The sequence below is a fragment of the Lissotriton vulgaris genome, chromosome 8, assembly GCF_964263255.1.
Source record: "Lissotriton vulgaris chromosome 8, aLisVul1.2, whole genome shotgun sequence".
Lineage (NCBI taxonomy): Eukaryota > Metazoa > Chordata > Amphibia > Caudata > Salamandridae > Lissotriton > Lissotriton vulgaris.
The window spans coordinates 22110585-22136967 of record NC_141696.1 but is presented as its reverse complement, the minus strand read 5'-3'; the positions used below and the strand labels follow the sequence as shown (position 1 = coordinate 22136967).

Sequence of the window (26383 nt, the reverse complement as noted above, 5' to 3'; positions counted from 1 at the left end):
GGTAATTAAGCATAGGATAGCAAGAGTTTTATAAATATTATATTTTTTCAGATCTTTTGTGAATCTATATTGTTTTCATTGATGTTGTCATTGATACCAAATTAGTCACCTACATCCTTGTAAGTTTCTAAGTAGTTCCTTATAATAGTGTGCAAGGTGCCTTAGTTCTGACAATGTCATATAATATAAACATATTCCATTGGAAATGTGCATTTATGTATTGATAGATTAGCCTGCCCTTGAAAGTAGGTTCACATTCTTCCTAAACTTTATCTGACCATGCTACTGTCAAAAGTGTGCTTGCGTCACTAACATTACTTAAAGTTACTGAGATTAGAAGTGTTGAAAATGGTCTCTTATCTGGGCTTTTGATAAGATTTTTATCTCATATCTCACTCAAACCTTCTTATCAGGCTGTGAAGGTTGTGTGAGAGGCACCCACAGCAGTATATTAGGGACCCTCTTGACTTTGCCCTTCACAGCTGAAAGCCTGCGTCTTAGAATCATTCTGATACTTTGGACAGAAGTGAGAACCATGAAGTGGCTGCTGCTCCTGGGGCTGGTGGCCCTCTCTGAGTGTGTAGTCAGGTGAGTAGTTACCAAAAAGCTTACTTTAGCAGAGGGTTCTGAAGGAGAAAGATTGAGGTATTCAGTCCCTAAGCACAGACTGACAACTGTGTCACAAAGACTGAAGGACTGACATGGAAGCCGCTCTCAGAAGTTGTTCAACTAAGGGCACATTGAAAGAGAGTGTGGCCATGGCTGTGCTGTGACATTTCTGTATTGCTGTTCAGATTTCCATGAAAAATGTAGGGTGCGAACATTTATGTTGTACACATGAGATACTTTCTGTATAGCAATTCATGACATTTCTTTTGCAACTTCTAAGCAGAGTGGGTTGCGGGTGCCACTATTTACATTTTAATTGCTGTCATATGATGCTTGATCATACTTGGAAGGATACGCGGCGTAGTTAGTCTTTTGTATTGTACACACCAGGGCTCAGATTGAATAAAAATCATGCAACATGGCATAGCAAGTAAAGTTCCTGGGCTGCATTGCATGAACATGAGAGAGCAGAGCTGTTCCATATCTACTAAGATGTGGTCCTGCTCTGACTTTGGCAGGCCCAGGGGCACTTTTAGCTGCCTCGAACAGATACAGACACCCTTGCACCATAATGCAGAGGTGCATGTGTTGTAGCATAGATTTGAACAGGAGGTCCCTTCCAGCACAAATGCAAAGAGGAAAAAACAAAGAAATATGAAAACATTTATATATTGGCACAAATCTCTGTCTACAATGCTTTGTCCATAGGGATGTATGTCAACACCCATAATTGTTTGCATGGCAAAACCCATGCACCTCCAATGGAATGCCACCTTTACTCAAAATAATTTTTAAAAAAAAGAATTGTGCAACTTTGCATCACTTTTGATTATTATCCAAAGCAAATCACAATTTGTGTTAAATTATAAATCCAACACTACACTTTGTGTCAGGTTTGTGTTTTACAAAATAGCACGACCTCAAAGCTGTGCAGTGATATAAAGTGTTGTTTGTTTGCAAAAACGCTTGACACCCAGACCTGAAAGCTGAGCTACAGGGTATGGTGATATTTCTTGTGTTCCTGTCAGGCAGCAATTCATGTCGCAAAAAATAATGAATGCAAAACGTATATGAATGAAACCTTTGCATTTCTGAAATGTGCCCTAAGTAGTGAGTTTGGGAATTGTGCTTTTTTGCACAGCTCTGAATTTGGGGTTAGCCATACTATCAAGTGATTTAGACAGCCTTTTCCAAAATGTGTTCTTTAATACACACTAACTTGCATTTGGAGGTCAAGAGCTGACAAAATCTAACTGTTAAAAAGAAATGTTTTACTATGCTATATTCCCACACTTGTCCTGATAAAAGCAGTGCTCACTTGTGTGGCTGGACCCATCACCTACAACTTGAAAAGGATGAAAAAGCAATGTGGAGACATCAGGGTTTTATTTACAAGCCCCTTGCACTGCCTAAAAGTGTTGCACCGGTGGCACAAGGGACTTGTAAATAAGCCCCAACATTGTTTGCCTTGCAAAATGACTTATTTGAGCGATGTGTGTAGCTGTGGTCGTTGGGCCTGTTTTAGACCAACACCCGGGGAAACCTACTTTCTCCTGATATTTCTGAAAACTGGTTTCCTAGGGGAGTGCAGCGTGAAGCAAACCCTCTACATTACTACCCACAAAACCCTGTAAAAGTCAAACTTTGGATACAATCCTTCTTTCACCACATTTCTGTGACACAATATTTTGAAAATGACCTCTGCACTGCTGATCTGAGCAGAGGAAGGTGCTTTGAGTGTCCAGGACCCCTGTACCCCTGCACTACTGATATGAGAGGAGGAAGGTGCTATTTGTGGCTCATAACCCCTGCACCCCTGCACTGCTGATCTGAGAAGAGGAAGGTGCTTTGTGTGGCCTTGACCCCTGTCCCCCTGCACTGCTGATCTGAGCAGAGGAAGGTGCTTTGTGAGTCCATAACCCCTGCACCCCTGCACTGCTGATCTGAGCAGAGGAAGGTGCTTTGTGAGTCCATAACCCCTGCACCCCTGCACTGCTGATCTGAGCTGAGGAAGGTGCTTTGTGTTGCTCATGACCCCTGCACCCCTGCACTGCTGATCTGAGCAGAGGAAGGTGCTTTTTGTGACACCTGCACCCCTGCACTGCTGATCTGAGCAGAGGAAGAAGCTTTTTGTGACACCTGCACCCCTGCACTGCTGATCTGAGCAGAGGAAGATGCTTTTTGTGACACCTGCACCCCTGCACTGCTGATCTGAGAAGAGGAAGGTGCTTTGTGTTGCTCATGACCCCTGCATCCCTGCACTGCTGATCTGAGCAGAGGAAGGTGCTTTGTGTGTCCACAACCCCTGTACCCCTGTACAGCTGATCTAAGCTGAGGTAGGTGCTTTGTGTGGCCCATGACCCTGCACCCCTGCACTGCTGATCAGAGCAGAGGAAGGTGCTTTGTGTGTCCTTAATCCCTGTACCCCTGCACTGCTGATCTGAGCAGAGGAAGGTGCTTTCTGTTGCTCATGACCCCTGCACCCCTGCACTGCTGATCTAAGCAGAGGTAGGTGCTTTGTGAGTCCATAACCCCTGCACCCCTGCACCCCTGCACTGCTGATCTGAGCAGAGGAAGATGCTTTTTGTGACACCTGCACCCCTGCACTGCTGATCTGAGCAGAGGAAGGTGCTTTTTGTGACACCTGCACCCCTGCACTGCTGATCTGAGCAGAGGAAGATGCTTTTTGTGACACCTGCACCCCTGCACTGCTGATCTGAGCAGAGGAAGATGCTTTTTGTGACACCTGCACCCCTGCACTGCTGATCTGAGAAGAGGAAGGTGCTTTGTGTTGCTCATGACCCCTGCATCCCTGCACTGCTGATCTGAGCAGAGGAAGGTGCTTTGTGTGTCCACAACCCCTGTACCCCTGTACAGCTGATCTAAGCTGAGGTAGGTGCTTTGTGTGGCCCATGACCCTGCACCCCTGCACTGCTGATCAGAGCAGAGGAAGGTGCTTTGTGTGTCCTTAATCCCTGTACCCCTGCACTGCTGATCTGAGCAGAGGAAGGTGCTTTCTGTTGCTCATGACCCCTGCACCCCTGCACTGCTGATCTGAGCAGAGGTAGGTGCTTTGTGAGTCCATAACCACTGCACCCCTGCACCCCTGCACTGCTGATCTGAGCAGAGGAAGATGCTTTTTGTGACACCTGCACCCCTGCACTGCTGATCTGAGCAGAGGAAGGTGCTTTTTGTGACACCTGCACCCCTGCACTGCTGATCTGAGCAGAGGAAGATGCTTTTTGTGACACCTGCACCCCTGCACTGCTGATCTGAGCAGAGGAAGATGCTTTTTGTGACACCTGCACCCCTGCACTGCTGATCTGAGAAGAGGAAGGTGCTTTGTGTTGCTCATGACCCCTGCATCCCTGCACTGCTGATCTGAGCAGAGGAAGGTGCTTTGTGTGTCCACAACCCCTGTACCCCTGTACAGCTGATCTAAGCTGAGGTAGGTGCTTTGTGTGGCCCATGACCCTGCACCCCTGCACTGCTGATCAGAGCAGAGGAAGGTGCTTTGTGTGTCCTTAATCCCTGTACCCCTGCACTGCTGATCTGAGCAGAGGAAGGTGCTTTCTGTTGCTCATGACCCCTGCACCCCTGCACTGCTGATCTGAGCAGAGGTAGGTGCTTTGTGAGTCCATAACCCCTGCACCCCTGCACCCCTGCACTGCTGATCTGAGCAGAGGTAGGTGCTTTGTGTGTCCATAACCCCTGCACCCCTGCACTGCTGATCTGAGCAGAGGAAGGTGCTTTGTGAGTCCATAACCCCTGTACCCCTGCACTGCTGATCTGAGCAGAGGTAGGTGCTTTGTGTGGCCCATGACCCTGCACCCCTGCACTGCTGATCAGAGCAGAGGAAGGTGCTTTGTGTGTCCTTAATCCCTGTACACCTGCACTGCTGATCTGAGCAGAGGAGGTTGCTTTGTGTGGCCCATACACTGCATCAAACTTTCTTTGGGTATTTGGCAATGATATGTTTTTTCCTCCTCGTGGTTCCAAGTGGCACCATCATGAACCCTCACCTCACTGTTAACACCTATCTGAAGTCCCTTGAAAACCACCTTGATGGAAAATAACCCTGTTATCAAGAGAGATCCATACACCTATATAGGCCCATCACTTCTTAAAGGGAATCCTTGATTGCGTGTGGTTCTCCTGTCCTATCTATTTCTACTTATTGTGTTTTCCTTTCCCTCAGGATCTCTCTGACGAAAGGGAAATCCCTCCGGGATCATCTGAGGGAAGAGGGGAGGCTGAGGGATTACTTAAAGACATACGAAGAAGTGACCAGTAAATTCTCACAGACCGAGGACGCTGTAGTCACCTATGAGTCAATGTGGAATTACTTGGATGTGAGTAAAATTGACCATTTCAGCCATAAAAACCCTTCCTTTAAAGGGCCCCCCGGAACCTGCCATGAATGCATGCATGCATCTTTTTCTTGTGGACCCTATGAGCTGTAGTGTCTGCCCATAGACAATGAAAGGCCCAGAGGTGTCTCAGAATTTTGGGGAAAAGATGAGGGTAGAGGTGATTTACTTGTCTGTCCATTGTACCCTTGTGTTTATAGGAGGCGGTAAAGATGATCAGAAGGAGCAGATGGGGGTGTGGTGGTGGGGGTGGGCCTGTGTGGGATAGGGGTGAGTGTGTGGTGTGGTGAGTGTGTGGTGTGGTGGTTTGTGTGGTGTGTGTGTGTGTGGTGGGTTGTCAATAAAGGTGCAGGCTACACTTATAATACATATGCATGAAAAGTGACATAACTCCATGTGTGGCTGTTCAGTGATCATTTTTAACACTTTTGTATCATAACACTCTGTACTTCCATAAATGTAGGGTACCTGTCTCGTGTTCTTGCAGACAGAAGGGCAAAGAGTCTAAAAAGTGTTTAACAGACTATATGATGCAAACCAAAGTCTGCCTAGAACTTGGATGCAGTCAAAGTCAGTAGGGACCCACATGAATGGGGAGAGCAAAATGCAGCATGTCCACCTAATGTAGAGGTGAAAATATAAAACAGTGTAGCATGCCTTGTATCCTGAAGCTTGGGTGGTATGAAACAACTTGATCGGATAGTAGTGGGTTGCTGCCACGATGAGCCACTGGCACCGCTCTCTGATGAAGAACAGCGTTTGAGGTCCCTGCTTCTGAGAACCTGCTCCAGGGAGTTCCACAAGCTGTGTATGCACAGCACTGCTCATGTGTTCCACCAGGTGTGGACAAAGATGAAGGCACACAGCACAGCTGTTTTGTTCAAACAAGTGTGCTTGCACAGCACTGCTCATATGTTCCAGCAGGTGTGTGCACACAGTCCTGCTCATGTGTTCCAACAGGTGTGGGCGCAGGTGAGGGATGCAGAGCACTGCTCATGTGTTCCACCAGGTATGTGCGCACAGCACTTTCATGTGTTCTATCAGGTGTATGCACACAGCACTGCTCATGTGCTCCACCAGGTTTGGGCACACAGCACTGCTCATGTGTTCCAGCAGGAGTGGGAGCATGTGAGGGTGCACAGCACTACTCATGTGTCCCACCAGGTGTGGGTGCAAAGCTCTGCTCATATGTTCCACCATGTGTGGGCACATGGCACTGCTTTTGTTTTCCACCCGGTGTGGGCACACATTACTGTTCACGTGTTCAACCAGGTGTGGGGGCAAAGCACTGCTCATGTGTTCCACCACGTGTGGGCAGACAGCAATACTCATGTGTTCTATAAGGTGAGGGAACATAGCACTGCTAATGTGTACCCACCAGTTATGGGCACAGAGCACTGCTCATGAGTTCCACTAGGTGTGGGTGCACGACACTGCTCATGTGTGCCACCAGGAGAGGGCACATGGCACTGTTCATGAGTTCCACCAGGTGTGGGCACAAAGCACTGCTTATGTGTTCCCCCAGGTGTGGGGAAGCAGCACTGCTCATGTGTTCTAACAGGTGTGGGCACGCAGCACTGCTTATGAGTTCCAGAAGGTGTGGGCGCATGGCACTATTCATGAATTCCACCAGTTGTGGGCACAAAGCACGGCTCATGTGTTCCCCCAGGTGTGGGGAAGCCGCACTGCTCATGTGTTCCAACAGGTGTGGGCACGCAGCACTGCTTATGAGTTCCATAAGGTGTGGGCGCACAGGACTGTTCATGAGTTCCACCAGGCATGGGCACACAGCACAGCTCATGTTTTTCACAAAGTGTGGTCGCACAGCACTGCTCATGTGTTCCATCAGGTGTGGGCACACAGCACTGCTCATGTGTTCCATCAGGTGTGAGCACACAGCACTGTCCAGTCACCAGAATCTCCTTTTACAGAGTCCCTGTTTGGGAGCGCTGCTTCTGTGTTGACATGTTGCATTCTAAGAATGTGGTAGTTCCTCTTTCTTATGGGTAGCATTGTTCAAGTTCCCTCCTCCTCTTTACTTATTGTGTCTTGCATTGGCACCAAACTCTGAAATAGGCTTCATGGAAGAGCGTGTGCATGGTATGTTATTTTCTCAAAGAGCATACCATGCTGCCATAGGCGGTCGGTGGTGTCTTCAGGCTTCAGTATACTCCATACAAGGATTTAGGGGCTCAATTGTGGGAATGTCACACAGTGAATGACAGCAATTGACCTTTCAGCAGCGTCTGACAGGGAGAGGAGAGGAATGTGCCATATTTAAGGCAATGCTGACACATTCATGTCCTATCCCTTGTGCTTGCACCCTTTTGGCAGCCTTGTGGTAATGCAGGATTGTTTTGGGGCAGGAAGGGACACTTTTCTTCTTAAAAACAATCATTGGAGGCATATTCCCTTTTCTATGTGTGCTGCAGAATGCAGCCAGCATAGAAAGAGGGAGAAACAAGGAGCAATAGATATGTTTCTCCTTGTCATGGCTCCCCTGGAAAGATTTGAGATGTTGGCACATCCCAAGGTTTACAAGTTCTTGGAAATCCACGGAAGCATGGGGACAAGCGCAACACTCATGGAATGCCTCCCCAAGGCAGAGTCATTCAATGCAGTGATTTGTGCTGTGTTGCATTACTCCAGATTTTTGGAGCCACTCAGAGCCACACATGCCTTCAGAAATCTGTCTTAAAATTTGCTTCGCTCTTGCACCAGGTTACATGGGCCAGAGTGATGCAAGCAGTTTCATAAATAGGCCTGGTGTATTAATTTTATTTGGTGTTTTTGGAAGGAGCGACCCCTCCGCCTCAATTTGTATGGACACTTTACATTTGTGTCCTTCCTCCATGTGTCTCTTCTCCAATAGTGGCTGCCTCTCATAAAGGGTTGTAGGGCGGGAAGGCAGCACGCTGGGGGAGGGCAGGAGGGGATGATGGGTTACTAACCATTTTTAAAACGTATCTGACGCCGCAGGCCACCTTTGTCGCCGCTCCTGCAGGCCTTTTCCTGGATCCCAGCAGCCCCTGGGACGGATACCGAGCCAATCCTTGAGGTGCAGCGCATCACAGGGTTTGGTCTGAGCGGGCTGAAAATATGTCTTGCTCAGACCAGGGAGAATGTGGGGATTTCTCCAGTCCGGCTGCTGAATGCAGCCATGCTGGAGAAACCTAAGTGTGCATGTTTGTTTTTGTTGGCCTGAGACAGCTGCCCACACACAAATGAGCACTTTGGGAGTGTTGAAGATCTCCTTCTTCACACTCCCATGCCCCGCCCCTCCATGCACAAGCTAGCAAACTAAAAATAAAGCCATGCTTGAGCATTGTTTTATCTTTCATTTGCTGGCTCTGGGCCAGACAGTTGGGCTACCCTTCTCCGCCATTGCAGAGGAGCCGCCACTGCTCTTCTCTGCAGTAACCCTCCCTAGCGATCCTTCGAAAATCTGTATTGAGTATAATTCTCTTTGTGATGGGGCTATTACTCAAAGATGTATTTAAACATAATTTAAGCCTGAGTAATGACATCACCTCTACTTACAGTTCAGCACGACTGACGTTAAGATTAAAAACCCTGGCAACTGTTCCCACCTTTTTTCTTTACAAGAATTTGAAAATAAGCAAAATATAATATCCTTTGTTTGGAAAGAGCACATTCTAAATGACAGACTCAGATCTGTGCATACGTCAGCTTGCGCAGGGCACTTGCCTCAATGCTACATCTTGCAATATTAGGGTGGGGTTCAGAGTGAGGACACAGATGTTCCAAAGAGAAGAGCGACCTGGGCCATCAGGACATTAGTAAACCCCCTGGCATTGGTCACTCTCAGGGGGTGCAGGCAGGTACAGAGTGCCTCCACCAGGAAGAACAGCATCTCTGAGAAGAAGCAGTTTGATGCACTAATACCTGTTTGCGCTGACCTTACACCTGCGCATTGTCCATCGTGGAATATGAGGCACAGGAACATCCGCCGAAAATGCACTATTTGCCAGAATTATGTGAATAATGATGTGGGATGTTGTGAACCTCAGAATGTTGTGACTTTACTTAAAGATAGATGGAAACCTCATTGAGCCTATTTACAAGTTTTAGAACAAAGGGGCACATGCATCATTTTAAATACCGATCGCAAAGGGGCAGATTCACTGAATCTGCCCCTTTGCGACCGGTGTTTTTGCATTTGGGATGCATCAACCCAAATGCAAATTCGCAATTTAAGTAATCACAAAATTTGCGATTACCTAAATTGCAAATGCATTTAGGGAATCGCAAATTGAGATTCCCTAAATGCAATGCATCATGCAATGTTAAATCGCGATTTCGCAATTAGGGGCCACTCATGACCATCAGTTTGAAGTTGATGGTAATTTGCGAAAACTTTGAAAAATGCACTGAAGGTCAATTTTCAAGGTTCCATGTTACACACACACATGCCCTTGGGAAATGTGTGTGCGCGAAACATGTGATCACATGGCAATTTCAGGGGTGCATCAGGGCGTCCTTTTGGCACCCTTCCACTCTTGAAATTTCATGCGCAATTTAGAAGTACCTATTTGGTGCACATGCAATTCCCATTTATTCCTATGGGTATCTAGGGCCATAGGAATGAATGGGAAGCTATTCCCTAAATTTGATTCGCAATTTGCGAGTTGCAATTAAAGAATGTGCTGGAATCACAATTTTTGTTTGCGATTCCTACATCCATAGGAATTGTGAATCCTTAAAAATCGAAAATTAGGAATTGCAATTCCTCACTTTGATGCATGTCAATCAATCAATCAATCATGGAATTTATATTGTGCACTACTCACCCGGAAGGGTCTCAAGGCGCTAGGGGGAGGGGGTCTGCTACTGCTCGAACAGCCAGGTCTTGAGCTGTTTCCTGAAGGCGAGGTGGTCCTGGGTTAGCCGCAGGCGGACGGGCAGGGAGTTCCATGTCTTAGCCGCCAGGTAGGAGAAGGATCTTCCTCCGGCGGTGGCTCTCTGGATGCGAGGGACGACGGCGAGGGTGAGGTTCGCAGATCGTAGCAGGCGGGTGGGGGTGTAGAAGGTCAGGCGGTCGTTGAGGTACTTTGGGCCTAGGTCGTGGAGGGATTTGTGTGCGTGGGTGAGGAGTCTGAACGTGATCCTCCTGTTGACAGGGAGCCAGTGCAGGTCTCTCAGGTGGCTCGAGATGTGGCTGCGACGGGGGACATCCAGGATGAGTCGGGCGGAGGCGTTCTGGATACGCTGAAGTCTTTTCTGTAGCTTGGCTGTTGTACCGGCGCAGAGGGTGTTTCCGTAGTCTAGTCTGCTGGTGACGAGGGCCTGGGTGACAGTCTTCCTGGTCTCGGTCGGGATCCATCGGAAGATCTTGCGGAGCATGCGGAGGCTGTGGAAGCAGGATGAGGAGACGGCGTTGACTTGTCTAGTCATCGAAAGGGAGGAGTCCAGGATGACGCCCAAGTTGTGTGCGTGGTACGTTGGCTTGGGTGCGGTGCCTAGGGCCGGGGGCCACCAGGAGTCATCCCATGCAGAGGGCGACGGTCCCAGGATGAGGACTTCTGTCTTGTCCGTGTTCAACTTCAGGCGGCTGATGTTCATCCACTCGGCGACGTCTTGTGGCCCTAAGTGTGTGCATTGCGGGTGTGAGAGTAGAATATAAACACATGAAAGAGTCGCAATTCTGCAAATTGTAATTTATTTTCCCTTAATTCTCCTTCAGGTGGTCTATTATGGCACAATCTCAATTGGAACTCCACCTCAGGCCTTTAGGGTGATGTTTGACACGGGCTCCTCCAATCTCTGGGTACCGTCCACAGACTGCAAGAGTCCTGCCTGCAGTAAGTATGTGAATGAACATTGAATTGGCAATGGTGAGCTGCAACATCTCTCACAAAGCCTGCTGTACTGTGAATCCCTCACTTTATGTCACTCTTTATCATTGCGACTCCTTGAAAATGCAGATACAATCACACAAACATGCACGCACATACCCACATACACAAATACCCATACCCACACATGCACACCCACACAAGCACACACACAAACACGCACACACACACACACACATACAAGTGCACACATACACACACACACACACACACCGAAGCACAGACACATGCACACACCCACACATGCACATTCACTCATATAAGCACACACATGTGTGCACACACTCACACATGCATGCACACACACAAGTTCACACACACACATGCACACCCATGCATGGACACACACATGCACAAACATGTGCACACACACTCACATATGCATGCACACACACACAAGTTCACACACACATGCACACCCTTGCATGCACATGCACAAATGCACACCGACACATGCACACTCACACATATAAGCACACACACTCACGCAGACACACACACAGACACACGAGCACACACATGCACACACCCACACATGCACACTCACACATATAAGCACACACACCCACGCAGACACACACACAGGCACACAAGCACACACATACACACACACATGCACACATGCACACACATGCACATACATGCACGCATACACTTACACATGCATGCACACACACACACAAGTTCACACATACACATGCACACGCATGCATGCACACACACACACCTGCACACCCACACACACACACATGTACATACACACATGCACATACATCTCCTGTAGAGGAATTAGAAACAATTTAAGTTGTGCTGCGTGCTGTCTTCTACCTGGCAGCTGGTCCAACAATGAAACACAAACACACATACATGCATGCACACATGTATACACAAACAAACACACACATGCATTCCATATAATGAAATGAAATACAATTTAAGATTTGTTGTGTGCTTTCTTCTACCAAGCCCCTGGCTTAACAATAGGATACTACACACACATCTGTACACAGGCACACATACACACAATCACACACTCATGCAGACATTCTATGTAACATAATTAAAATCAATTCACACTAGCAGATGAATGGGGTGGATAAATAACATTTAGCCCCAACACGAGGATTGCTGTTCAGAAGTGTCCACTAGAAGGTACTTATGCATCAACAAGATTCACTTGAAGGCCTTGGAGTGAAGAGTGCTCTCGGAGGCCAGTGGCGATAAAGGGATGTCTTTTACCTTGAAGGGTGAATACTGGTCACCCCTAACATGTTCCTGTTACATTAGCAATTCTAGCTAGCTGGTGTATTACAAGAATGTTCACACAAACAAAATGTGGGTACATAACTCACATTCAAAGAGTTTTCAAAGGAATTGGGGAGAGGAGTTGACCTAATGGCTAGGGCGTTCGACCTCGAATCTGGGGAACTTGGTTCGAGTCTCGGCAATGACGCTGAACATCCTGTGATTTTGGGCAAATCAATTAATCTTTCCGTGCCTATCCAAAACGAATGTGTCCTCATGTAATGCAACTGGTGCTATGTAATAACGCTCTGATACCCGATTCGAGTCAAGTTCGCGCAACACAACCTGTATTTAGGACTGTACATTAATAACTTAGTAGTCACTTTAGAAGAACCACCATCCTTAGGATTGCTACTAGAGAATGCAATGATTAGGTACTTGCTCTACGCAGATGGCCTTGCCTGCTCAGTTAAAGCTCTAAAAAAGAGATTTCTGTTGCACGGCACTGCAGCATAAAGTGCCTGAAAATAAGTAAAACTACCACCAATCCAAGGCAATGGTCGTCAGAACAATCATAGGTGAAATAATAACAAAAAACAGTATCTGGTAAAGGAGGACATCTAATTACTTACACCTCGGGCCAAATTTATCAAGGTTTTGCATTGAACTAGTGCCATGCAGGGGGGCGCAAGGGCAACACAAATCCTAAGTGAGATGTGTCATGCCTGCATTGCTTGATACATCTGGAGTAACACAACATACATCTCTGCATTGCGTTACTCTGCCCCAGGGAGACACTCCATGGGAAGAGCGTGGGTGTTCACACACCTCCACCCTTGGATTTTGCTGCATTTCCAGATTTACAATCAGTGGTAGACCTGGGAATGCTTCCACATTTTATACCTCCCCTGTTAAGGCATAACAGGGAGAAATATATTTATTTCTCCTTATGTCTTCCTCTTTCTACCTGTGCTTCCTTCTGCAGTACATATCAAAAGAGGAAAATGCTTGTGCGGATTATTTTTGTGTAGAAAGATGTTAACCGTTGTACCATGACGCCATTTTGTCTGCATTCACGATAAGCAGGAAAAAGTGAGCCAGCGCTAGGAAAGGACAGGAATGGGCATTATAATGTTAAATATGGTGCATTCCTGCAAAGGGAGAGGGGGATCAGCGAGGGAGACAGAGACAAATAGAGGCATAGAAAGAGTAGGCTTGAGAAAGAAAAAGATAAAAAAGACGTAGTGAGAGTAAGAGGTAGGTAAAAAAGTGTGACGGCCACAAACAAGCACCTAAGTTCAAGAGAATCCTAAATGTATGACTTTGTTTGAATGGTAACATTATGACCACGCCTCCCCTCAGTACTTTGTGACTGTGTCATCCAGCTTGGTGCACAGTTTCTTGACTCAGTGGCCTGATTACATTCTTGGCGGATGGGTTACTGCATCACAACGGCGATGGATAGCCAAGCTGACGGGATTTATATTTTGCCGTTTGGAATATCAGTTACCGTTGTGACAGAGTAACCCATCCTTCAGGATTGTAATCAGGCCCTCAGTGGTGCAAACTTTCAACACTCCTGACTCCCTTCTTTCTCCTGCTCCACACAGTTATCAGCATTTGCACCATCCTTGCACCCTGAATCCTATTACAGTACATTAGGGATCGCATATGCTTGGGCAGCCCCTTCTGTAACGCAGGTCATTTAGTGCAAACTTAGCACCGGTGCGACCTACATGGAGCCGATAGGGGTCTACTCACAGATACAGGTGTCAAGATTCACCTATATAGAATGATCTCAAGGGGGAGTAAATGAGAGAATCTTTCTCTTTTCCAATGTTTCCATATTACAGATGCAGATGTAGAGGCAAAGGGGCCAATGAGAGGCCAACTGGCTACAGGTTCTACAGAGTCAGTTCAGCCATGACTGCAACACTTATAAGTGCAAAATAAGGCCCTGGCCTTTCAAGGCATTGCCCTGCAGGCAAATGCAGTCAATCAATACACCAACCTCCAGGGGGCTCTGACCCCCTTTGAAAGCCTGGCCCCTTTACTCCTGGAAAGGAAAAGGCAGACCAGAGGCTTCAAATAGCCAGCCTACCCTAAAATAAAGCCCCATCCCATGTCTACACTGAAACAATGCATGTTCTGTGATACAACACTTTCCCCAGATGTTCATCTGATGCACAGACTTAAGTCTTCTCTGCACCACATAGTGGGACACAGCACCCTACACATCCTCTGGCCCCAGACCTCTTGGCAATTTGGGCTCCAGCAATATCCTCAGTACTCCTTCCTCATCCAAAAATTCTATTAAGGAAAAACACAGGGGCTCCAATAAACAAACCAGACTTACGTAAAACTTTCTGGTAGACTCTGGCTATAGAGCACTAAATGGGGGGTTGGCAGAAGATCAGCCCACTGCACCAATGTATCAGGGAGCTGTGGCCTCCACCATCATAGACTACACTTATGTGCATTACTCATACTTCAATCTTTGCATAACATACGCCAGCATTCAGAGGCCTGACAATGACCATGATCCTCACAGGTTAGTAGTGAACATTAAATATGATCAGTGGAAGGCCCGGGCAGTGGCAAACTGTGACCGAATGATTGCTGTCAATGGCAAGAGGCTCATCTGGAACAGCATGCTTAAAGAGAAAGCCTCAAATCTGGGCAGAGCCTTTGCATCATATATTAAAAGAGATTTTGCTCAATTGAAGACAGGTGGCGACCGGACGAACACCTGGCAAATCATATTAGAGTGCATATTGTTAGTTGTGATGACAAAGTTACAAAATCCAGGACCAAACACCTTTTCTCATCTAATGGTCAGCAATTAAATGAGTCAAAGAGAATGTATTAAGTTGGTGCGGCATACCCTAAAATGTTTGTGTCTAAGGATCGTGACTTCAGATTTCAAATACCAAAGAGGTAATTCAAGATTAGAAACACACTGATAAAACGGGACGGTGAAGATAATGCCTATGCAAAATAGTTCCATGCCATTTCATCACGAATGGAACAAGCATTTTGGTCTTTGGTGGGATATGACACAAGCTCGTATAAGCAGGCAGATGATCTGTTGGTTTCAAGTAAGAAATGGGAAACTCACATAAAGTCCCTGTACAAATCAGTAATCACTTGCTCCTTCAAACCACAGATAGAACTTGGAACATATCCGGATATTACGAAGGGGGAGATATCAAAGCTAATAACACGTTCTCGCTCGTCCAACGCAGTTGGACCAAATGGTTTACCTATGGATCTGGTAAAGTTAGATATTACTTTTTAGAGCACACTGCTAGAACATCCATTCTCACATGTTACTAAGGCTGGAAAGTTGCATGTTCTTGAAAAGGGGCGATTGCTCATCTGATATATAAATGAGGTGCAAAACAAGATTCAACCAGCTACAGATGAATACTATTCCTAGATTTTGAAGGCAAGATGTTTGATAAGCACCTTCAAAATATGGCTTTGGGCAGCAGAAAAAACATTAATTCCATCAACACATATAGGATTCTGCGTAGGCTCTTCAACAGTTGATAATATCACAACACTGGCTCTAATTGGGAAAAAATCCTATATACTGAAAACAACGCTATTCACCTCTTTAGAGGACTATTCCACGGCTTTCGACAAAGTAAACCAGCAATGGATGTGGGACAAGCCTATAAAGTGAGAAATAGATCCTAACTTTCTGCACTTTATGATTGAATTGCATACGGAAACATGCCTACAGGTAAAGCTATCAACTGACAATACCCTGTCTTCTAAATTTTGCACTGAGAACGGTCTTAGACAAGGATGTGTCCTTGCCCCTCTATTATTCTCCTTGTACATAGCTAACTTAATCGAGTCATTAAAGTCAGATCAGGGTATTCCCCCAAAAATAGGAGGTATAAAAATAACACATTTGGCGTACTCCGATTATCTGTTGATCCTGTCACAGACGCCAAAAAGACTACAGTATCAACTAAACCAGTTAAAGAGCTACTGCTTGGAGAATGGATTAATTGCAAATCTGTCCAAAACTAAAATCATGACCTTTCGGCAGCAAACTAAAGCCATGGGGTGGCTTCTAGAAGACACTTAAATTGAAATGCTATTCAATATGACTATCTCAAAGTGACTTTCGACAGCAAGCTATCATATGGTCAAACCATTTGGCCACTAGGTAAACAAAGATTACCAGATGGCTTCTAAGACTCAAAAACATGTTTGACAGAAAAACTATTAGGCCAACACTTAAAGCCTTAAACATGAAATTGGTTCCATATCTACTGTAAGCATCTCCTGCACTGAATCACAGGGTCATTTCCAGTCTTGATAAACTTTTTATGCATCGTGAACGCAATTTATGACATCTATGAACAGCAACTCCCCACTGTGTTATAAGACTAGTTTTTGGTGTAAAATCTTTAAAATCACTCCACTATAGAAGCACAATAAATTACATCTGCGAATGTACAAAAGCAGCCCCAACTTCACTAAAACTTGTAACATACCAAGAACTGGGTACATCTATATACAAGTATATGGATTTGCACATGTTACTGGTGAGTTTAGAATCTGATGACCTACTTGAAATACAGACACTAGGGCAAATGAATCGATCGGTTTGGTAAATCCCCCTCAGTGATACCTTTACTTCTAAACAGCCAAATCATACAAGCATGTGGACCTAGTTTCCAATATGTACTCTATTAAGAGGCAGGAATATTTAGGATTGGTAAGGATTTTGTTCCGGATGAAGGTCCTGTTGGTGTTGTTCTGTCATAGTGTTCTTGTAAGTGGTGAGGTCTTCCATGGTTTTGTTGTTTCTCCATTGTTTCTCGAAACGTCTGTAGGAGCGTCTGGCTTCTTGGAGGTCGGTGGTTGACCAGGTGGCCTTAGGGGGGCGTTGACTGAATCCCTTTTGCATATCAAATGTATCTGTCCTAAATTGATGTTGTTATGGAAAAAATACTTTTATGCATTTTAGAAATTGTATTGAAGAAACAACACTTTTTAATGGAAATTTTAAGATCAGATGCACTAATTAAGTATGTCCTAAAGATAAACCGCATTCTTGAAATTGTGGTCTCAGAGTTAAGATGCATTGAAATTGGCTGCCTGCATGTAACAGTTTAGAATCCTATCACTTTAGAAGCTTATTTACACTATGTGTAATGTTTTATATCAATTATTGTAATATTCGGATGATAGTGTTTGGCTATGACCCAGACCTTGTTCATTCAGACAAGATGATCAAACTTAAATGTTTATATTGTCTATCTTTTTTTGATTTTAGTATTTAATGTTCTCAGGCTAATCAGTGCTATTTAACAATTCTGTATTATTTGACATATTTAAGGAATTTTATGGATGTATGTATGGATAAAAAAACTTTTTGTTATATGGATTTCAATAAAATAAAATATATTGTAATATTTGATTAATTCTATAAACTCTACTTACTACTACACTGTGGTTAGTGCAAAATCAGGAGACTGGCTTCCACAGCTATGGTGAACAAGCTCTGTACAAGGTTGTAGGCACAGCTAGGAAAAAGGCATTACCCATATTGGTTATTTTAAGCACCATTTGGTGTCTTTCTCAAAGCTGTCCGTTACCCCATGTCCCATCCCCAAAGTTTGGAGGGGGTTAGTTTATGGCTGCAAAGCTCTTTTGCCACTTTCTGGTGCATTCAAGATATCTTGTGGCTTCAATTCCTTCTACATCAAACACACCTTTATTTGTCAGTAGAGACAGAGAGATGCTTCCTCATAGGCTTAGAGCCTGTGTTCACAGCTGGAGTTCAAGAGATGGCGGATGCATTGTATGTATCTATATAATATTTGCAATGCGCAACTATCACTCCAAGGGAGCATCATGGCGGTAAGCAGGATACTATAGAATGCTCAGAAAGATAATGCAGAGCTCAGATAAGTGAAAGGCACAGGGAGTCTGTGGGGCCACAACTCCATGTTTTAAGAATTTCCTGATGTTTAGTTCTGAATAAATGAATTGGGGCTGGCCAGGGAGTAGATTTCAGGTTTTGGTCCCTAGAATGGCTATCGATTCCTCCCTTTGTATTGCATCTGGAAGGTGGAGGCTTAAGAAGATTTTCTGATGAGGATCTGAGGAGGCGTGTTGTCACATAAGCCATAAACTTAGCCATTAGGTATTTAGGTCCTGATGCTCTATATTACCAAGATCTTCAATAGCACTTGTTTATGAATGGGTAACCAGTGAAGTAACTTTAGAGCTACTGAGGCAGAGGAGCGGCTTGGTAAGGCATGCTGCTGTATGTTCGACTGTCTAAAGTTTTTTTTAGGATGGACTTGTTTGTGTCTACAGGCTATTACAGTAGTCCAGTCTAGAAGTAATTAGGGCCACTGCCCCAGTCTTTCTCGCCATACACATGAGCAAGAAAAATAACTTCTTCCTAGGTTCTTGAATACATCCATCGTGTTAGAGGGGGGAGGAGTATCCTTGGGCCACCATAAGCTAAGAATTAAAATGTTGGACTTTCCTCGTAGCATGATCTCAGTGTTTGGGTATTACATCTCAGGTGATTACATTGCATCAAGCGAAAGACTTCTGTGAGACATAGTTGGAAATTCCCTTCTACATTGGTAGAGAGTTTGTATAACACTAGAAATAATTGAGTATTATCAGCATGAGAGATGTTTTCAATATTAAAAGATGATATAGATTCTATAAGGGGAGCCAAGTATACTTAAACTGCCCTGGGCATAGGGTAGGAATCCTGCAGGACACCAGAATGCAAACGTTTCTCTGTTGACTGGTAGTGTCCCAGAGTGACTACTTGCCTCTGGTTGGTAAGGAATGACTTCAGCCAGGCTAGGGCCAGGTGGAAAATGCAGCAGGTCTACAGAAGGCGCACCAGCATGTCATGGGAGACGGTATGAAATGCGGATAATAAACCTAATAGAATCAGCACTGCATTTTTTCCTTATCCAAGGCAAATTTGATGGTCTCCATAGTGTGTAATAGTGCATATTCCATAGAATGTTTGGGCCTAAAAGCCAATTGGCTCAGATGCAGAATATTAGCCTCTTCTAAGAAAGAAGTCAGTTGATTATCGACTAATTTCTCAGTCACTTTACTGAGGCAAGGAAGTAGGAAAATGGGCTGGATTGGTAACTTGTTTTTTTTAAGGTGGTTTGATTGCCGCGATTTTCCAGTCCAATGGTACTTCCGCAAAGGAGAGTGAGGAATTCATTATTTGGTTAATGACTGAGTTGATGATCTCTATAATAGTGCGCAGTACCTCCAAGGGGCAGGGGTCAAAAGGGGAATCCTGACTTGCAAGCGAGAAATGCTTGGCATGAGTGTTCCATGCTAATGGTGTAAACTGATTGAAGAATTGGTCTATCATTCTGGGATTCTGAAGGGGATATCATCTTAAAATCAGTTTTTATATTTTCTATTTTCTTTGAAAAAAAATTAGCAATTTGATTACAGAGGGTCTGCGATGGGGGATGTCACGTTCAAGTATTTTAGGGTGGGTAACTAATTTCACAATTTTCAAAATAGTTTTTGAGTTTGAGTCAGCAAGCGTAAGTAGTTAGTATAGTGGACTTTCTTTAATTTGTTGATGGTAGGCTTTGAGAGCCATTCTTCATTGTATTAGCTCCTCTAATTTACAACCTCTTCGCCATATACACTCTAGCTGTCCACAATGTAGACGTAACTCTGTCAGCTTTTGTGTATACAAAGGAGCTGAGACTTTGGTAGGTAATTTCTGTTTTGAAGGGACTGGAGGGACAAAGGTATGATTATGCGTAGATATCCAGGAGTTAAAGTGCTGGGTGTCTAATGTTGGAGTCCTTGATAGGATGGGCCTTGAATCAGGTGCATCAGTGCTGAGGTCCTGATCAGCTTGCATTTCATTCAATTCATGCACAGTTTTGGGGATGACCGAATTGGGTCACAAATGGGTATTGGTGCTCTGACGTCTAATCCCAGAGGGGATATAATTGTGGTTTGGCCATGATAAGGTAACTGGAGAGTTAACCTTAAGAGTACCAAGGTTTAAGAAAATCCCATTGAGCGTTTGTCCAGCACAAGGTGTGGAGGGAGATACCCACGGATCTAGGCCCAGGGTCTCTAAGGTATCTAAGAAATGTATAACTCCGCGTTCATTACTACAGTCTAAATGAAGGGTAAGAACCCCGAGTAGGGTGAAGTTCAAATATCTAAGAGTGAGAGGGCTTAGGTGTCTAAGAAGCGTAGATTTGGAACTGGTGGGCGATAGATCAAAGATCCAGAGAAGGAGGCTGAACATTCAACTTGGGAGCAGAAGCCAAGACTTTCCGCACCTTTAGGACATGTACGTTTGAATGTAGAGCATTTGAGTGTAATGTTATATATTATAGTGACCCTTCTCCCGTGATTCAAGTCTATCTTGTCTATGTAATAGATATCCAGGGAGGAGGGCACGGACGATGCCCAGACGGCTTCTTAAGCCATGTTTCCATGACAAAAAGGCAGTCTAGGTTGAGACCTAAGACCATATCATAGATGTTTTGGATGTACTTACACGAAGACTTTCAGGTGATCAATATTGATAAAAACAAATGGTGTTTCTTTGTAGATTCCATCATTTCTAATGTTTGCCAATCTACTCTCTTGTTACCAGCACAGTTTCCCTACGGGTAAGGGTTGAGCTTTTCACAATGGCGCACTAGAGCTGGAGAACAAAAACAGATCTCAGCCATCGGTTCAAAGCAGGGACTCTGTCAAGGTTTCACAAAAGACAAAGAAGACCACCAATGGGAGGCATGAGCTGGAGTGAGAGCCCCAGCACCTTTCCATTGAAAGAGAGCGGCAAATGGTCAATTGTGGTATAATTCAAATGTTCTTAGCTGATATGTGATATTATCTTCCATTTCTTTAAGCATTAAACACTTCTATATCCTCAGACAATCACTGGCGTTTCGATTCAGCCAGTTCTTCAACATTCAAGTCCAACAATATCCAGAGTGTCCTTCCTTATGGCATGGGAACCGTGTCCGGAGTCCTGGCCAATGACACTGTCCAGGTAAGTGGACTGGAGAATGTGCATGAGTTTTGCAGAATATGACCATGTCTGAGATACACGTGAGACAGAGAACAGAAACCAGGATATCACTAGGGCTGATTGTTTTTTAATAAGGAAGGTGTCCCTTCCTACACAAAAACAATCATCCTTGCAACGCAGGCACACTTGCACCATGGTGCAAAGGTGTCTGGGTTGGCGCATGGCATCCAATTGAGCGCCAGCGCAGGGGAGAGCTCAGAGATATGTCAAATAAATGTACATATGAGCATCCCTGTGCTTTGGAAGTAACACAGAACAGCACAGCCAAATAGCTTGCGGCACAGTGCTGTGTTACTTCCTTGTAAATATGGCACCTAGTCCCTGCTTTACAAGGTCAGTAAACTAACTGCTATTGCCTGATAAATCGATATGATCTACTTGATGATAGCGGCTACTTTGAAAAAATGTCCACCAGGAAGATGAAAGCCAGGGTACCCTGACTCTTTTCCCTGTCATATTTGGTAACTCTCCTGCTACAGTGCTTCAGAGTCCAATGTGAAGACAAAGGGATGCACCGATGGGCATATTATCAAGGAATGGTGTTAAAATTGGGCTTGATAATACATCCTTGTTAATTCCCATAGAAGCCTATGTTCTGATACTAACACGGGCTTCTATGGGAATTACCAAGGGCGTATTATCAAGCCCATTATCTCTGTTTTATCGGCCGTTTCCTGCAGATAAAACAGCAATATTCTTAACACCGGTCCTTGATAATATGCCCCCTCATTTGGCTCTTCAAAGGGCCACCTTCAAAATGAACCTTTAAGCTGATTGGAGAGGTGATTGAAAGCCATCAGGGTAATCTTAGAGTGCCCGATTCACAGAACTAACTTAAGACAAAATCCTAAACTTACTACTTTTGGTATTCACAGAAGTTAGGATTTTGTCAGGATGGCGCAGGGAAAGTGACGCATCTCTATAGATGCGTTACTTTCTTGTAAATCTGCCCCTCAATATTGGGGAATATTTACAAACCCCTTGCGCCACCTGTATGTCACTTTTCCAGTGTTAACAATGAGACAAAAGTGGCGCAAGAGGCTTGTATATCAGCCTCATTGTGTTTAATAAAAAGCATATACCATATTTACCTATATTAAAATTAGAAGCAGGCTTTGGTGCCTGCTTAGGGTTTTTGTGCCCCCAAGCGGCAGAGGTATTGAAATTGAGGCAGAATTTACATGAGTGTAGAAGTCTGCAGCAGCTAATCACAGCCCATGAAAAAAGTGCTGGGATCACTCCTCAACCAGGACACACTGGGACATCATCACTAGAACCCCCAGAGGGGGATTTGAAGTACTAGCAAATCATGATACACTTTAGTTTTATAATTTATCAGTTCTATTGAGACTGAATTCCTAATTTCTACTGAATTGTTGCAATCCTATGTTGTAATCCATAATAACTGCCTCCATTGCATCTTCATTTTTATTGTAAGTTGATGCTTCAACAAGATTCTTTCTGCTGATGTCAGAGTAGAGAAGTTCCTTCCTTTGCAAATTAATTATCTCCAACATAGATTTCTCACCTCAGGTGTTTGAAGATGGGTGTAATACCTGTAATGCCTTCACTTGTCCTCCCCTCTGTAATTTATGAAACCAATCCTAACCATTGTCTATTACATGCAGATTACCTCTCAAAAGAGACCTGGGTCATTCAGGAGTCACCCACCGCTGTTTCCTTCCTTTGTCCTCATGAATTCTTAGCAAACTTTCTTGAAAAAATGTAAATCCTGAATAAAACAATAGACAATGGAGAACTCACTGAGAATAGGTTTACCCTTTAATGTTCTAGAAGGAGACTCCTAATCTCAAAACAACCTGACCCTTGGCATCATCTACCTTTCTGCCTTCTTATGCCTGACCCAAGTTAGCGAAGGGGGTGGGATCAAGGATTCCTGATTTCAATGACTGAATGCCTCAAGGCTGGTGGTTTCATCAACCACTCAAACAAGGGGGCCCCTGAGGCAGATATGAGGCAGAGAGAGCAGGGGAACAACAAAGAGCAATCAAAAGAGACACTCTGCTGAATCATTATGAAGAGAGATGCATAACGCTGAACAAAGTTCTAAGCGATAAGCGGCATAAAGGTATGTCCAATGCAAATATGCTTTAATACTTGAGAGGTGGATCGGACGCTTAAAAAAACATCCAAGCAGGATCGCGGCTTGTAAACATCCGAGAAGCCAAGCACTTTCCCGTAATGCCTCATATCGCTTAGAATTTTGTTCTGCATTATGCATTTCTCTTTCTGAAGATTCAGTTGTGCCCATTATCCTCTGGACAGTCACATGCTGACCTTATTTTGGAGCCCTTCTTGCATTATGTATTAATTTGCGTAATCACTCTTTCTGCCCTTCAAAGACTTGGGTAGTCGCTCTGGAAATCTAACCCAGGTGCTTCATATTTCCTTTGCTTGCACTCGAACCTTGTGCCCTGAAGAAGGTTTGACCCAAATGTGGGTCTGACACCGAAACGAGCATTGGCGCTGGAGCTCTTGTTCCTCCCTTGTTGGCATCACCCCCATGGAGAAAAGAAAACAGACTATGGACTGTATCAGTGCTTTACAGAGACATCCAACTGATCTTGGGTTTTCCTTATCACCCTATACTATCTGAATTTTCTATTGTTGTAAACCTTTTCTTGGATTAATTGATTGTGTTAGGCACCATTTATTGCTTTGTTATCTGATGGAATGTTTGAGTAAGTTTGAGTCAGTGTTTGACTGTTTTTTGAAAGATTGTGTGTGTGTGGCTTAGGATGGTTGTAGAGTTTGTGGAAATGTATTGTCTTTTATGTTTTTCTTACTATGTTGACCAAAATATCTAAATAAATATGATATCCCCAACTCACAAGTATTCCTTATTATAATTAAGACGGGTACCCTGTTCAGGACTCTTTTTGTCTATATCATTGACGTACAGCACTTCATAAAGAATTTTCAGGCAGAGTGTCTCTTTTGATTGCTCTTTGGGGGTTTGTCAAGCGGTGTGTTAGAAGGGATGTCCTGTCTTACTCACTAGGTTACATTTCATGTACCTGCTTTTTCTTTTCTTTAATGAAGGTATTCACATATTAAATTACAAAGATAAGTCTGAACATTTTCTGATTTCTTTCTCCTTTGAGGTTGGAAGTCTTGTGGTCACCAACCAGGCCTTTACTTTGACCTCTGCTGAAGACAACGCCTTTGCCAATTTTCCTTTTGATGGCATCCTGGGACTGTCATATCCCGATATGTTTGGTGATGGAACGACCACAGTATACGACAACATGTGGAAGCAGGGTTTAATCCCAGATAACCTTTTCTCTATCTACCTGAGCAGGTAGGTGACGTTTCCTATGGTAATAAGAAAAGGTTGAACAGAGTAAGATGTCAATCAAAAAGAAGGATTCCCATTTAGAAGGTGAGAACATAGTGAAGTTTAAAAAAATTAATACCTTCTAAAAATTAATAATAAATATATTATAATTAAATTACTTCCCAACCTATTCCCCTTCAAACCCACAGCCCACAATGAAGACAGAGTTTCCTCCCCACCAACATAGTGGTCTGTCCACCCGACTTAGATGTGGTCAGACCACAGTAAGGGCCATCAGAGAATTGGCTATATGCCCATCTGCAATATTAGGATTGGCGGAAATATAACTGTATAACATCAAGTGAACCTCTACTGATTTATTGATTGAATGTTTATGGTCACTAACTCTGATTTTACCAGAAACACTTGGTTTTCTGATATCAAAAGCCTTGTCTTGATGTCTGAAATAAAAATGTTATGTCATTAAAGTATTTCGACCTTACAAGGTAACTTTTACGACTCAGGGGCCAATTCCGATCCCGGGCTCTGAGCCACAGAGTATGAAGCACTGCAGAGCTGACGGACTCAGGTCGCTTGGAGCCCCATTGAAGTCAATAGGAGCCTGTTGTGCGTCGTGCACATAGGCTTCCATTGTGAAAAATGTACATCTTGGAAAAGGGGGCCACCTGTTGCATGTTTGCGTTGGTGCCCCCGAAAAAGTACATGCATGGGTCCCGCCGTCCAAGTCATATGGCCCCGGGTGAAGGTGGGTCAGGCGCAGACCCCCAAAGAGCGCTTCCGGGAGCTTTTTTGAGCCAGAGGCTCTGACTCACACCGGCAGCCCGCAACTCGCATCGTACTTGGCCACCCGGAAACCGTACACATTGCACTGTATGCGACAGACAGATTTAAGTTGCTCAGCAGGCATCGCTGATGGGTACAAGTCGGTCATGGCATGAGGCTTGAAGCGCATCATACTTGCTCGGTCATACAGCTGTACGAGTCGCACAGAAATCTCGAGAACAACTCGGACTCGCTACTGACGGATGCCGCTAAGAGCCCTTCCGAGCGAGATCAGAATTGGCCCCTCGATCTAAATTGTAAAGAGGAGGGTGCTTAAAAAGGAAGTCCCGTCCCCCCCTCTTTCGGTAGCCAAAATGTAATGTATTGATGATTTGGAAGAGCAATTGTGTACACAAATTATCAATCAGTTCAAGGCGCCCGACTCAGTATGGAAAATGACTCACAGTGGGGAAGCTGTTCCTCTAGGCCCGCATCCACTTCGAATCATGACAAGTGGCCTCAATGTATCTTGACAATGGCGTAGGGGACCTCTGCATAATCGCTGATGTCGTTTGTTCCAAGTGAAATTTTGCTTCCTAAAATTAGTCAATGTTTCTATAATTGAAAAAGTGTTTTTTTTACAAAAAATGTGTTTACTTGGAATGAATGCGAATGCAAGGATAGGAGGTCTGCTGTTCTTCTCAGGCCTCCACTACTGTGTTCTCGGGCATTTGCAGAGGTTTATAAAATTCCTCTTTCCTCATTTTTATTCATGAGGCAGGAGGTTGGCGACCTCCTATGAATGTCACTTATGTGCAATTAATACACTAGTCACATTGTAAAGTGCATGCCTATTTTCAAATCTGTTGGTGTCATTTGTACGTATTGGTTTACAAATGGGGCTTAGTGCATGCACCTCACTTTTATTTCAGTCACACTGACAAATTAGCAGGAGGTGTTTGTGAAACACTGTAATTGACTCTCCGTAGAATACCCTGGTCCGATTCAGAAGGGTAAACTTAGACTTCAGGCTTAAACTTAGACTTCAGACCAAGATTTATCTTAGGTAATTGGGCCCTTATGTCTGCCTTTTTTACAAATGGTT

The 26383-nt window shown here is 44.5% G+C and overlaps 1 protein-coding gene across 1 annotated transcript in view; it reads left to right on the top strand.

The window, feature by feature from the left end:
* The first annotated feature begins 461 nt into the window (after positions 1-461).
* LOC147693265 (pepsin A-like) overlaps positions 462-26383 on the top strand; it is a 42454-nt gene continuing 16532 nt past the window's right edge. The window contains exons 1-5 of the mRNA XM_086933659.1: positions 462-588; positions 4808-4961; positions 10684-10801; positions 21040-21158; positions 24323-24519. Coding sequence (XP_086789785.1) covers positions 536-588; positions 4808-4961; positions 10684-10801; positions 21040-21158; positions 24323-24519 — 641 coding nt within the window. The 5' untranslated portion in view covers positions 462-535. The remainder of the gene's footprint in view (positions 589-4807; positions 4962-10683; positions 10802-21039; positions 21159-24322; positions 24520-26383) is intronic.